The sequence below is a fragment of the Cupressus sempervirens genome, chromosome 9 (genome assembly GCF_028749045.1).
Source record: "Cupressus sempervirens isolate cs-2001-9-10 chromosome 9, ASM2874904v1, whole genome shotgun sequence".
NCBI classification, from domain to species: domain Eukaryota; kingdom Viridiplantae; phylum Streptophyta; class Pinopsida; order Cupressales; family Cupressaceae; genus Cupressus; species Cupressus sempervirens.
The window spans coordinates 138,185,781-138,200,667 of record NC_143126.1 but is presented as its reverse complement, the minus strand read 5'-3'; the positions used below and the strand labels follow the sequence as shown (position 1 = coordinate 138,200,667).

Sequence of the window (14,887 nt, the reverse complement as noted above, 5' to 3'; positions counted from 1 at the left end):
GGATCAGGCAACCAAGTCATTTTAGGATAACTGGGAAGCTTATTTCACACATTTAAAACAGGATTGGCTACATGAGGGAAAGAAGGGAGTTACCAGATCATCGAGGCTTATAGTGGCAGACTTCAAATCAGAATATGGTGATCTCATTGTGCTCCTTAGCCAGATTATGGGCCTAGCTCAAGGTATGCAATTCGAAAACTGGATGTACTTCTTTATTGATGAAATTGAAAAAGGAAAAAGAAGATTTGATTGGGCTAGGATCATAAGCGAGAATCTAGAGTTGCAACTTAAAACTATACAAAACCATTAGCAATTCTACATGGGATCCTATTTGTTTTACCTAATTGCTAGATTGTATTAAAGTCCGGGACTTAAGGCCTTAGGAGAAATCGGCAGTGGGCTGGGGCAATATTTGGTGCATGAATGCTATCCACAGCTTCATTTGCACAACAAAGATTACAAAATGTTTTGTGATGCCTTTGCCATGAAGACAGTAAGGGTATTACAAGGGATACTTGCTAGGAGACTCTCATCAGAAGCAGAAGCAAAGATAAAGAAGTATGGGAGTTGGTTCATCCAATTTCCGAAATTCACTTACATTAGAGTAGCAGGAAGCACAGTTTGTCCCAAAGAGGCTTCCAAGATACCCACCCGACAAGGTAGTTTTGTGGAATTGGCTAGGCAACTTGAACATTATGACAAAATAATGAGACTCAAAGGTAAGACAGGGATTACCTTCTCATTTGGAATTGGCAATGATAGTTGCCCCAATCGTGTCGCCTTTGCAGCTGCGGAGAAGGAATTGGAATGGTATCATCTAGGATGGTACAGAGCAAGGCAAAGATTTGATCCTAATGGTCTTATCAAGGTATCTCATGTAAATGCATTTAAATATGTTCCCACTATAGAAGACTTTTGGGCCAATGCCAAGGATGACTTTCATGTGAGAAAGCTAGCTTTCTCAAGATTGTCGGTGAACATGATGAGAGATATCAGATGGAGAGGCCTTGATATTCTCGATCAACTGGAAGATGATGGAGATGTGTTGAGAGAAGATTATGATACAATAGACGGAACAAAGTTGAATCCAGTAGATTGGGGGAACCATTAGGATCCTTCCTTGGAAGCAGTCACAAGGACAGTAGATTTGCATACCGAGTCGTGTTATAATGGAAAGTTAAGGAAACTACAAAGTCAAAGGATACCCCTTACTTATGAGAAGATGAAGCCAAAAGAGGGTCTAGCGGAATCAGTCGGATAGAAAGGTGAAGGAAGTAGCCGACAACAAGAAACAATTAGGAGCAAGAAGAGAGCATTGGAGGTTGAGAAAAGCAAAGAACATCCGAAACCTCCGGCAAAGAGACAACATGCAACACCATTAAGGGAAAGTATAATTGACGCTAGAGGCCAAGAAGACAACACAAATGAACAAAGGGCCGCGGTAGAGGTGAGCTCTGATTCAGAGTCAAGTGGTTACACTAATAGCATTGAGTACTCTCCTCTCTCAAAAAATCAATGTGGAGATGACATGGCATTTACTAGTGAAGAAGGAGATGGGCCGATTGATATTGAGGCAATAAGTCAAGCACCTGAGGCTGTTGGTGATGCTCTGTTAGTCGAATCGAATCCAAATTTGGGGAGATGCACTGCACCACTATGGTTAAGGAAAATGCTTATGCCAAGGGGCGAGGTAGTAACTGTCCGAATAGTTGAAGACATCCAAGGATTAATAGAGAAGGGTGACAGGGAGAACCAGAAACAGATTGCAAAAACGGTGGCAAAGGTAATCAGGAGCAACAATGATGGTCATCGAAAGGTTTAGATTGCTATACCAACAGTCAACAAGGCATTGGATGAGATTGCGGCCCAAGAATATGAGATAGTGGAGCATAATTTGAGAAGAAACACAGATGACATGGAGTGTGAGGAGATCCAGGAGGGTATAACTTCAATCAAAGAAAGGTTGAGGAAGACAAATGAAAGGATCGTAAAGTTGGAGGCCGAGAACAAATATTGGAGAGATTGTCAGCCTATCCAACAGCTGCACCAGACAACCCTTCCTCAAGACAGCGAGAGCAACATAGAAGAAATATCGGCTCAGCTACATGAAGTCAAGGATTTAATCTATGATACAATCCAAGATGGGAAAAATTTCTTGCCTTCCTTTGTCTCAACATTCCGGTCATTAGTGACTGTTAGAAACAAATTCAGGATATTTGAAGAGTGGAAGGATTTCCTTCCGGTCAAGGATTTAGCTATTCCCAGGCTATAAGCGTTCATTGGGCTACCAGAGACATATTTGGAAAGGGCCAAGTTGGTTGATGAAAGAGGATTGAGTACGGTTGAGCCTTGGTTTGTTGCCTTGACTACCAGATTGAGAACACTCGAGGAGATACAGAATGCAGTTGCACAACACAACCCAAGTGTCGACACTTCCATTTCAACCATGATGAGTGACGTTGGGGCGACACTTGATTTTGAAGACATCAGAGAAGAGGACATCGATGAGACAAGACTTGGATCAAGATTGGATGAGTTAGGAAAGGTTGCTATCAAGAAGAGACATTTAGGCACCTTTTCCTCCCTCAATGCTTTTATCAGATATGCAAAAGAGTATGAGAAGGACCATGAGAAGACACTACAGGTAGCAAGCAGCACGATGAAATTAGCTGAGCTCAAGATAAAGCATACACCTTGCCCTCCCATGGAGGAAGTCAACAAAAGGCTAGCTAAGTTCATTGCCTTAGCTAAAAGAACGAAAGAAAAAGAGAGATTTATATTAGAGATCATTTGATGTAAGCCTAAGTGGCAATTTCTCTTTCTTCTAGGATAGGACAAGTGTCTAATTCTGATTGGCAACCGTTTTGGTGCCTTCTCATTGGTTGCTACTTTTTCTTTTTTTTCATTGGTCCATTGATGAGGTGGCGTCTTCTCATTGGCCGATGGGGTGGCAACCTTAATTAGGGTTTCTAGGATTCGATCTGGATCGTCAGTTTTGCCTCTTTATCTCTACCATCGATTGTAAATTTTGGCCTCTATATAAGGCCATTTGCTCTCATCTGTAATGGTCGGAGAAAATTGTTGCAAAGATAATGCCAAAATTCGCTATTTCTTTCTCATTGTTGTAACTTGCATGGTGATTAAGAGCTTTTGGTGTTGTTGCATGGTTTCTACTTCCAAATAGTTAGAGTAAAATTTCTTTTCAAGTTGTTAAAGTTGGTTGCATTTCAAGTTGTTAAGTAAGAGTAAAGTAGATGAATAGTTGCATGGTAGCATTAGTAGATGTTTGATAGGGATCAATACTAGACCACTAGCATCCTAGCGGCTTGTTGGGAAGCCTTGTGTGGTAAACTAGTTCATTTTCCTTTGAATCATTGCATCTATGGAGGTGGAGCCGTCGGTTAACTTTCATTAGATTCGATCCTAGTCCATTTGCTAATCTTCCATTCGTAGGAGTAGGAGTAGAATAGCAAGTAGTTTAGGAGTTAGAACTTTGAAAAGGAAAGTTAGAAAGACATAAGTCAAAAGAACCATTCACCCTCCATCACCATCACCTTCTCCATCAACACCATCTAGCATACACACCGAATCACCATCTCCATCATTCCATCAAAGTCCAAACTGTCCTCAAACAAATAGCGTAAGGCTGCCTATGTGATTACCAGCAAATCACTGATATGCTGAGTTAGTATCCACAGGTGTAAGGAACATTGGAGTTATTCTCATGTCCCATGAGTATTAACTTTTCAAGAGAGGAATTGTTTGTTTGATACTCCGTATCAAATACTCAATTACTAATATGTTATGTGGTATAAAAACTGACATCAACAAATCCCCGATTCATATAGCATAGGTGCCATGGAAATTGACTTGGGCTGCTAGATTTGTTTTGTTTTGTTTGCAATGTCAAGTATAATTACAAATTGGGCAAAAACTTAATAAAATACGTATATGTACAAAAATACATCACTTCAAATTTTTAGCTTTTGTGCATCATCAAATTAAAAAACTCTCATGGAAATTTTTATTTTTTAAAAAATTGCTGTTCACTGCTATAGCCTATACCCAAAAGAAGGCCTCTCATTCCTTGCCTTTCCTAAAATGTATTTCCACATTTACTGCTATCACCACTTTAAAATACTATGAACATAGGAAAAGTTCCTTTGATATCTGTCTCTTGAATGCATGTAATGCATTTCAAATCTCTTCAATAAGCTCTTTCTTGCTGGGTTTTTGAATGCATTGCTTTTTTGTTTGCATGTGCTTTATTTGCATTTCTTTCATTTTTTTCTATGAGTTTTAGGTTAGGGTCAGAGTAAATAAAATAACATGGCAGGGCTTTAGTGGCTCACTTTTCCCTATCCATCCTCCACTTTTTACCTTTTCTTTTTATAAAGAAGCATGTGGTATGACTTATGGAATGGCAAGGTATCCACAAAATCATTGAGGGCTGGATTGCCATTCCCAATGGTGTACCATTGCTTTAAAAAACTGGGAAAGGCTAGGGGCTCCAAAACTCCTTGGAAATGTTGGGGATGTTTTAGAAATATCTCTGCTGCTATTACCTGTACTCAAATGTTTTTTGTCAAAAATTTTCAGTCAGGGATGTTGAGTAAATGTTTCATAGCAATTTCTGAGTTGTAAAAATGGGGAAATAGAGGACAAAGGGTTTAAAGTGGTTGACACAGTTCTAGGGAACATAACATGTAATCATAGGAGAAATCATTTTGATTCCCAACCTTTTAAATTGTAAAAGCTTAACAGTCTAACCCATAGTAGTCTGATTTGTAATAAGTTACAACAAATACAAGAGGTTACATAAAAATAGAAAAACATTCAAACTAACAAATTCAGGAAAAATGATAAATACTACCTTTAGATTGTTTTTGAAGGAAGTATAACAAGGCATTTAGCATTTCATACAAAATTTTCATTACAGGTGTATAAAAGGAAACAATTGAAGCCAGTTATATTTCAAGTGAGTGGGTCAACTTTGACTCTTTCTTTCCAAAAAATGTAAGAGTTTGATTGACATGTCCCATTTTGTTTTTTCCAATCTGAAGGTGTTTTTCTACTATACTTCAAATTTTGCAACCTAGCTAGATTATTTGCCCTATCACACGAAAGGGATTCTTGGGTTATTAATGAAGGATTTAGAGATGGGAAACATTAAATATTTTCAAGTGCTTATAAATTACATTTGTCCATAAAAAAACCAGGACTTTTTTTTGAAGTGGTGAGATGTTGTGCACCTTCTCTTAATCATTTTGCTATTGGATTTCATTGTTGCTGAAAAGGTGGTGTGTAGACTTTATTCTAGGTTGTGTGTAGACTTTTTAATAGCACACATGATAATGAAATAATATGTTATGATGAATGTTTTTTCTGTCAGAATTGAAGCTCTTTGAGAATACGCAGGTTCAAGAGGGAGGTACTGTGGAAAGCAGTGGGCTAGGCGATCTGTTCGATTCTCATGTTAGGCATCTTAGTAATGCTGATTGTAAATTCCTTCGTCTTTGGGACCAACTGATTGATTTGGAAGCTCAGGATTCACAGGTTTTGTAGTTGTTTTGACTTATGTATCATTAATTAGTGCACGGTGCATATTTTATGTTATTGAAGTTCTAGAGGCATGATATAAGTGACAGGCGGCTTGCAGTGAAATATGGAGAAAGCCTAGTTCACAGCGCGAGGAAGAAGGTTTTTGTCTTGCTTCCATGGTTCTTGATAGTTCATCTAACTGCATAGGAGAGACACATGGAAAAAGTGGTCAATACATTTACCGTTTCTGCCGGAAGGATTCAAATGGTTGTAAGCGAACTTATTTGGGATTACGGAAGAATGATGATGCTATACCCTGTACTCTTCCAGCAAGTCTTCTTGAGCGAGCATTTAAATGTGCTGATCATGTGGTATGTACATTTTTGTGTTCTCTACCTTGCCTCATTTAGTTTAACATGGTTCATTGTTATAACTTATAATACATTATGTTTGTAAAAGTCTAATCTATTTAATCTTTAGGGTACAGTGATATCAGCAAGTTGGGTATTTGGCTCTTACAGACGCATCTCAAGCTATACACTTTTTTATGTCACCTTTTGAAATTGTGGAGGATGATTGAACTGAACTACTAAAAAATCCTTTTCATATTGCAATAAGGACCTTTATGGCCAATCCTTCTAACTAAAGATTATGTATGTTGTGTGTAAATATCTGACATAGCATTCATTTTAATCCCATCATGAACTGTATGCAAAGTTTTGAACCTTTCTACTGCATTGGAATACATGTTTACTGTATTCTGTTTCTGTCATTTTCCTCATGACTTTGTGATATGCAAGATATTACACCATTAGACATGTTAACAATATTATCTGAGATACTCTTCTTGCAATGCTAACTGTATGTAAGCTGATTTGATCATACAAATCTTGAGTTGAAAAAATATTTCTAAGAAGATATATGTATATATATATATATATATATATATATATATATATATATATATATATATATATATGGAACATCTTCATTTATACATGCCCTTGTACATGCTACCAGAGATTACCTCATTGCTATATGCATATTGCGTTATTCATTAATATGTTTTTGTGAGCCTAGACATTAGCCTATTAGAGTCTCAAAATGACTAGAAGTTCCCTCCATGCATAGTTTCATAGAAGCAGAGTTACATTGTTTCCAGAGTACTTATGGCTTGGCAGATAATTAATTTTTGGTGTACTAAATAAGGTAGCAATAGTCCTGCCTTTGAGAGTTGAATGCTTCTCATATCTGAACATTTCATACTGGAATCACTGTGTTTGCTGCCCTGAATTTGCTATGCCTTTTCTTCCTCCCCAATGCTAGAGACTACCTCAATATAACAAACCTTATCCTTTCCTGAGCACCTGTGACTTGGTTCCCAAGGTTCCTTGTAGCTGAACATAGCTTCGTTCTATGCAATTTATTACGAACCTCATCATCCAGTTTGTCCATTTTTAGGTGAATCCTTCTAAAGATTAAGATAAATATTAATCTATTAATGTCCAAAAAGAGGCCACAGGGGCCTAAGAGACTGAAAAACATACAAAGAGAAAACTGCCATCAGCAGGAACACCAAACGGTGTCCACAACAAGAACAAGACAAGAAAGCAAGAGACCAAGGACCAAAGAGGACAGACCACTTAACTACTCCTCAAAGGTAAGAAATAGTCAAGAACTACTCCTCAGAGGTGAGAAGTAGTCAAGAACTAAGGTGCTTCCCTGTGCTAGGGGTTAGGGGATGCTGTCGGGTGTAGCTTATGCAAGGTCTCATAGATCCGGTGTGATCAATAAAGTGGCAAAGGGGTCACTTCAATCCTCGAGTCAAGTTCTAAGGAGTGAAGAATGAGGTGATGAGCTGGTTGGTAGACTGCACCGAACAAGATGACGACTGAGGCTGCAGGATGTGATCACGAAGCTGCAAGGCCTCCTAAAGATAAATCGCTTGACACAGCTGTTCAGTGTACCTGAAAAAGGACAAGAGGGATGTTCACTCTCTGAACATGTAGTAGAATCTCCCTCTGATCTCATAGAAGGTGAGGCAGCAAACAATGAAGTGGGTCTCAGTTTCTGCCTCCCCAAGCTGGTAGAGACGATAATTTCTCTCCTCTTCGTCAATTTGATGGTCAGTCTGGATCTGTAATCAGTGAGAGCCAACTCTGAAATAGCCCAGAGAAATGCGTAGGGCATGAGTCCACTACCAAGTAATGTACCATGGATGAACAATAATCCCATCTTGTATATCCATGAGGTGCGGCCTAAGAGCCCTCGGAGGGTTGCTCCACATCGTGATAATATACTGTCTGTAACTGTCAGTCTTGATGTGCTTGTTCAGCTCCTATCGGGAGGGCAAGAGGTGAGCGGGGGCGTCTAGAGAGAACTGAAGGGGGTGGGGGTGGGTGGGGAGGTGATCCATCGAGATCCCAACCAAACTAAGAAGAGAAGCATCAACGAGCCCTGCGAACTCCCAATTGTCTCAGAAGAGTAGTAGGCCAAGTCGGAGTATTTGTGATTACCCTCGAAAGAGTTAGCAAAGCCCCACAACCGATGGAGAAACCAAACCAGATCAAAGATGGTCCCAAGCTTGAAATGATGAGCACCAAACTTAGCTAAAATGATACTGAGGGGGGTGGATTGGTGACACCTAATGATACGCTGAAGGAGTGTTTGAATTCACTCCACAGAAGCCCAATATGACTCAAGGAGAGAAGGACCTCACATAAAAAAAACCTTAAAGGACAGTCGGCTTGACCAAAGAGTCCAAGAGGGACATCTTGGTCTTGGTGTATTGGAAGTGATGCTTGAAGCACTGTCTTTTAAGCATACCTAGAGATCCGAGCCCCTTGTTCACACGAGGCTGCATAGTAGGTCTCATGTTGAAACAGGGCCCTGAAAACCGAACCACAAAGTATGTATAGGGGTTGAGGAGGCAATCCATTGAGATCCCAACCGAACTAAGAAGAGAAGCATCAACAAGCCCTGCCAACTCCCAATTGTCTCGGACGAGTAGTAGGCCAGGTAGGAGTATCTGTGACGACCCTCGAAAGAGTTAGGAAAGCCCCACAATCGATGGAGAAACCAAACTAGATCAAAGATGGTTCCAAGCTTGAAAGGATGAGCACCAAACTTAGCTAAAATAATACTGAGGGGGGTGGACCGATGATACCTAATGATATGCTGAAGGAGGGTTTGAACCTGCTCCATAGAAGCCTAATATGACTCAAGGAGAGAAGGACCTCATAGAACATAACCGTAAAGGACAGTCGGTCTGACCTAAGTGTCCAAGATGGACATCTTGGTCTTGGTGTATTGGAAGTGATGCCTAAGGCACTGTCTTTTAAGCATAGCTAGAGATCCGAGCCCCTTGTTCACATGGGGCTGCATAGCAGGTCTCAAGCTGAAACAAGGCCCCGAAAACCGAACCACAAAGTATGTATAGGAGGAAGTGATCATGATCTCGCCCTCTCGAAAGTAGAAGTGGAGATGAGAGGTCAAAAAATGTTGCTTATTCTTGTGTTTCTTAAGAAACCTTCTAATTGAAAATTATTTTTTATGGTTGAGGATGCCATTTCTCTAGCCCTTTTTATGGCTTCTTGTAGTGTGGGTGGGCTGAGTGCCTTTATCCATCCTCTCAATGGGTCTGATAACCAATCCATAAAAGTACAGTTAGCCTTCTCTCTGAAATGTCAGTAAACAAAACTAACAGCTTTTGAAAATCAGCAATGTATTTATCCATTGTACACCACGGTTCAAGCTGTTGCAATTCCTTAAAATGAAGTTTGGTATCTTTTTCCATCAAACCTATCAATCGACCTCGTAGTGAACTCTCCATAAGAATCAATTTTATTGTGACCTAGTTTGATAATCCTGTGATGCCACCACTCACGAGTACTACAATCTAATTGAATAGTTGCATACCTGGTAGCTTCATTTTTTGGCATGGAATTGAGCTGAAAATGAGTATCTACACTCTAGCCGTAGTTTTTTGGACCCATCATAATAAGAATTTGTTAATTTCCCAACCTTCCTGTGCAAATCATTGTATGTGATCTAGTGTCTCTATAAAGTCTATGTCTCAACTTAAAATCCAGGTAGTCATGGAAGGACTTTTCAGCCTGAAAAACTACACCTAAAGCTCTCCAATCTTGCAAAATTTGGTCCCACAATTCTTCTTGTGTTTGTTCAATTTCAGCTGCTTGTTTGTTTCTAGAAGAAAGATAAGGTAAAAGGCCTAGAGTTAGTTGTTTCAGCCATGGCATGCTGAATTGCAGTCTTGTTAACTGAACCTTCTCCTTAGCCATTGTTACCACTGTTCTTCTATCACCATTATTACCACAATTGTTGTCATCTTTGTTGCTATTATTACCTAAAACATGTTGAACCATCATTGCGCACAGTTTAGCTATATTGTGCCATAACTCACACTAACTAGATCATTGAGAATATCCTTTGTGCTAGGTTCTTGGTGATCTTTGTGCTGTCACCCATTTTACTTCAACGCTTTCACCTTCTGCAAATGGATCAATTAGTAGCATGTCTTCAATATCTAGGTTTGATCTATTTCTTCTCAGGTTATAATGGTGTGTAAAGGGCTACATTATTTATTGCCAAGTCATGACACTGTTGATCAAGCACACACTGGCAGGAATAAAAGCACTAGTACCATTGTAAAATTCCCTTCTTGAATTTAACCATTTTCTTTCCAATTTGTGCTTTCAGTGGATAGATGTTAAATTTCAGCTTGGAAATTTGATTCAGTTAATGGTTTCTTGGTATTCCTTTGTGTGTATTACAAGATAACAAACTATGACAGATATGCTTCTAATGATATTTGAGATAACATCTAAAAATCAAGAATATGAACAAGTAAACATTAAAATCTGATCTTTTATTCTTGGAAGAAATGGTTCTTTTAAGTTATAGTCATGCATGAATTTTAAGGTATACATAGCTTCATATGTCATGTCCCCTTTTAGAGTGGACATTAGAGACGATAGAGTTGGCCTATCATTAGAGTCTCATAGGCTGGCAATGGTGATTAGGGACTCAGTCAGGGTACACAGTGTTCGGATCTGGAGTTTCAGACAGTAGGAGAGCAGTTGAGAGTAGTTCCTTAATTGTAGGAGGAGTTTCCTACATTTTAGGAGGAGGAGATGGGTTACATTCTTGAGTCTCCACGAGATTATTCTATGGTTTCAGTTTTGGGAGATTCAGAGACGTTCCTATTTTTAAGGAGTATCCTATTTTGAGGGATGAGATTGTCAGTTATTTTAGATTATCTGGCATCAGTCATAGGAGGTGACAAGTTTAGTTTCACCTTGTAGAGGTGTTTTGGCTATCAGTTCGCTATTTGGGAAATATTATAATATATTTAAATATTCTCCTAAGTTAGCATTTTAATAACTTAAGTAAGGCTAAGTTATAGCCATTTTGGAGTAATAAGGGGTTTTTTGGCCTCATCTGGGTGAATATCCCTTGGTGTAATAGCTCGTTGGAAAGGTCTTGAACTTTTCTAAATATTTTTCTTTTGACTCAGAGCAATTCGGTGAACGGATTTCTTTCTATTGGAAAAAAGGTCATTTTCTGGATACTTGACCACTTTAAAAATGAGAAATATATTATTTTATAACCCAATGCTACATAGAGACACTTTTAGGGTTCGAGCTAAGTTTGGTGGGTTATAAGGAGGTAAAGACAAAGTTCGAAGGCATGATTGACATATTACATTTTGGATTTGTGTTATGGGCTCTGATTGAGCTTTCAGCATTTGGGACGCCAAACCCACTCGCTTTCCCTATTTGGGACGTAGCCTGCAAAACAGTGGTCTGGATTCTTGCAGTCAGAAGCATCTTAGAGATTGTGCATTGTTTCTTCTAAGGAACGCAGTACTAAGTCAGAGTTTTAGCTGGGGTTTGGGTATTTTACCCACGTGTGGGCACTTTGCAGTTGTACGGCCGCACCTGGTAGCCATCTACTTTTCCACGTACAACATTTGAGAGCTGGATTTTGGCCGTAGCTTCCTTCTAGGCTCATATTTCACCTTCACACCTTCAGGTTGGCTTTATTCTTGGTTGTAATCATCTGGATATTATTGTAAATCTTCATTTGGTTACATATTAGGCGTATATTCAAAAAAATCTGCTTGAAGCAACTTTTTTTTAAATGTATTTGGAAAACATTATTAGAACTGACTCATGTTATTGTACTTCTGTTATTACTTATTGAAAAATCATCAAAAATATAAAACAATCAAACCCTTCTACAACTTCTGTCTAGCTCTGCAAGAAAATTTTAATAAACAAGGAAAACAAATTCAAAAATATAAAATTACAACAGATCAGCGGAAGAGATCCATCGGGGATCTTTCAGTGGTATCAGACCCTAGAACCTACTAGCTTGTTGGAAAAAAAATGAGTTCAGTTACAGGCCAATACCATGGCTAGAAATAAAAATGGTTGCTCTAAGGTTTCGTGTTCGTTAACAAGCACAAGTAAGATGCCTCTTGCCAAGACATTCAATGTTGCAGTTATGAGTAGCTACCATCAGTATTGTTCTCTTCCTAAGGAGATATGCAACCTCCTTTCCTTTACATAATTTATGGGTGTACTTGAAGCAGATGATAACTGGGTATCTACAAGCTCCTTTCAGTAGCAAAAAGAGAAAGAAATATTAAATGATAATAAAGAAGCTATTGGTCACAAATTGGAAGAGATTACAATCAGGGGACAAACCATTAGAGATGTTGGAAATGTGACACCAAGGTGTGAGGCCTATTCTGAAATTTGCAACAGTAGTTCAAATCATGAGGTAACATTTATTTCAAATGCAGGTAATAATGTTGATGATGGTAGTCAACAGAATGGGATGACAAATTTAGTATGTAGGCAGTCTGATTTTGAATCTCATAGAAGCCAAGTTGAAGACTTCATTGAGCCACTTCTATCTAAGCATGTGAAGGATCAAGATAGGGTGTTGTTTGATGATTGGAATGGAAGCATGGAGGAGGCTCCCACAACTCTGATTTGGGGCAGCGATAGCTTACACTCTCCTTATTGTAATATGGTAACTCTTTCACTTGGGAATAGTCATGAAGGCCCGTATGCAAGTGGTGGCCATGAGGCTTTCTATGATAATATAACTAGAACACATCATAATAATTCTGAAGTTCATAACAGCAGTGACACAACTTCGTTACCTCAAGATGTGGCATCCTTTGGTCAAGAAAAGAACAATGATTTGTATTCTATCTTTGAGGGTACACATGGTGCAAGCATGGGACGTGATGATGGGAATGGTACAAGTCATCATAAGCCTGATTTTGTGTGCTTTGGGGTAGATGATATAAAACATTGTTAAAGGTTGAATAAATATTAGTTAGATAGAGCTATGCAAGCAAAGATGCTGCCCAAGCAAGACAATGTCTCCAAAGAGTCAAAGAATGCCATAATCAAATAGATGATGCAAGGAAACAAAGGGAATCATCCATTAAATCTTTATTTCTTCCAACGGAAGAAGAGGCCAGCGTTGATTTGGATGGAACAAGTAATACAGAGGGTCAGGATTATTTTGGTGAGTTTGCACAAGAGAGTAATCCGGACATAGGTATTTTAGAGGCATTGGGTGATGAGACTTCATGTCATGATGAGTCTGATTTCTTAGACCATACTTTAGAAATCAGAGTAGTGTGTACTCATAGTGACACTGAATCCCAAGATCGTGATTTGGTTGTATGTGCAGACACATGGGGAGCTGATGAGAGTGAGCATAGTGTGGTGACAGCAATTTCATCATTGACAGAGGAGGTGGTCTCAGAGGTACAAAGTTGCAGTACTATAAATGAGGATACATGCATTAGTGAATGCATACTGGATACTCCTTACAACGATGTACATGACTTTGACACAGTTTTCTACCATAGCGCAGATTCAGAGGTAGTACACATGCCTGAGAACTATCATTTTCAGACTCCTCATCGCTTGATTAGACAACTTAGGGTTGATGATAGGAGGGTAGACATAGTGGTTGAGCACTTTGATGTCACTCGACAGATGTTATCTACACTCAGTTGGAGTGCTCTTATGACTGATGAGCAGAATAGTGGAGGATTTTCCATGGCAGATTTCCATGCTCTTTATAAGGCTATGGGGATATTTAAGCAGGACTTATACTATCCGTGTTGCGATAGTGCGCTCCCATCTTCAGAGGATACAGTTATTGACTGTAGGAACCTGACTCAACAGTTTGGGAGGATTGGTTGGTGGGACCAGCAAACGATCCAGCATTATGTCAAGCAGTTTTCGACATGGGCTATCACATTTATATCATAGAGACTTACTTCGGGATCATGGTTACAGGATGATGTGGATATTAGCAAACATGATGCTTTGGACGATTATTACGTTCGTGGTGGTATCAGAGTGGTTACGGATAGATATGGCATGATAGAGGTTTCCAGTTATCCCTGTTTATCCCTGATGGATGGGTCCTAGTTCAGATGGTGTTAGAATTTGGGTGTTGTTTTGTTTGATGCCTTGTCTCACAGGGATTTCAATATGTTACCACCTTGGTTGTGGGAACACTCTCATCTAGTGTCAGATCTTGGTATTATCCTATGCAGTGCATTTGATTGGGCGATGCTTGATGTGTTGCTTCATATCACACACCCAGGAGTGTATATCAGAGTGACGCAATAGGAGTTTGTTCATTGCTCGTGGACAAGCAATCTCCAGGAAGGGAGGATTGTCATGTCCCCTTTCTAGAGTGGACATCAAAGACGATAGAGTTGGCCTATCATTAGAGTCTCGTAGGCTGGCAGTGGTGTTTAGGGGCTCTGTCAGGGTACATAGTGTTCGGATCTGGAGTTTTAGACAGTAGGAGAGCAGTTGAGAGAAGTTCTTTAATTGTAGGAGGAGATGTGTTACATTCTTGAGTCTCTATGATATCATTCTATGGTTTCAGTTTCGGGAGATTCAGAGATGTTCCTATTTTTTAGGAGTATCCCTAATTTTGAGGGATGAGACTTTTAGTTATTTCAGATTATCTGACATTAGTCACAGGAGGTGACAAGTTCAGTTTCACCTTGTAGAGGTGTTTTGGCTATCAGTTTGCTATTTGTGAAATATTTTAATATATTTAAATGTTCTCCTAAGTTAGCATTTTAATAATTTAAATAAGGTTAAGTTATAGCCATTTTGGAGTAATAAGGGGTTTTTTGGCCTCATCTGGGTGAATATCCCTTGGTGTAATAGCTCGTTGGAAAGGTCTTGAACTTTTCTAAATATTTCTCTTTTGCTTCAGAGCAATTCGGTGAACAAATTTCTTTTTATTGGAAAAAAAGGTCATTTTT

At 39.1% G+C, this 14,887-nt stretch overlaps 1 protein-coding gene across 1 annotated transcript in view; it reads left to right on the top strand.

The window, feature by feature from the left end:
* The window catches only part of EMB2411 (DNA replication helicase), a 171,751-nt gene that overhangs the window by 61,012 nt on the left and 95,852 nt on the right, over window positions 1–14,887 (top strand). Inside the window, exons 18-19 of the mRNA XM_089799309.1 lie at window positions 5,419–5,556; window positions 5,649–5,912. Coding sequence (XP_089655435.1) covers window positions 5,419–5,556; window positions 5,649–5,912 — 402 coding nt within the window. The remainder of the gene's footprint in view (window positions 1–5,418; window positions 5,557–5,648; window positions 5,913–14,887) is intronic.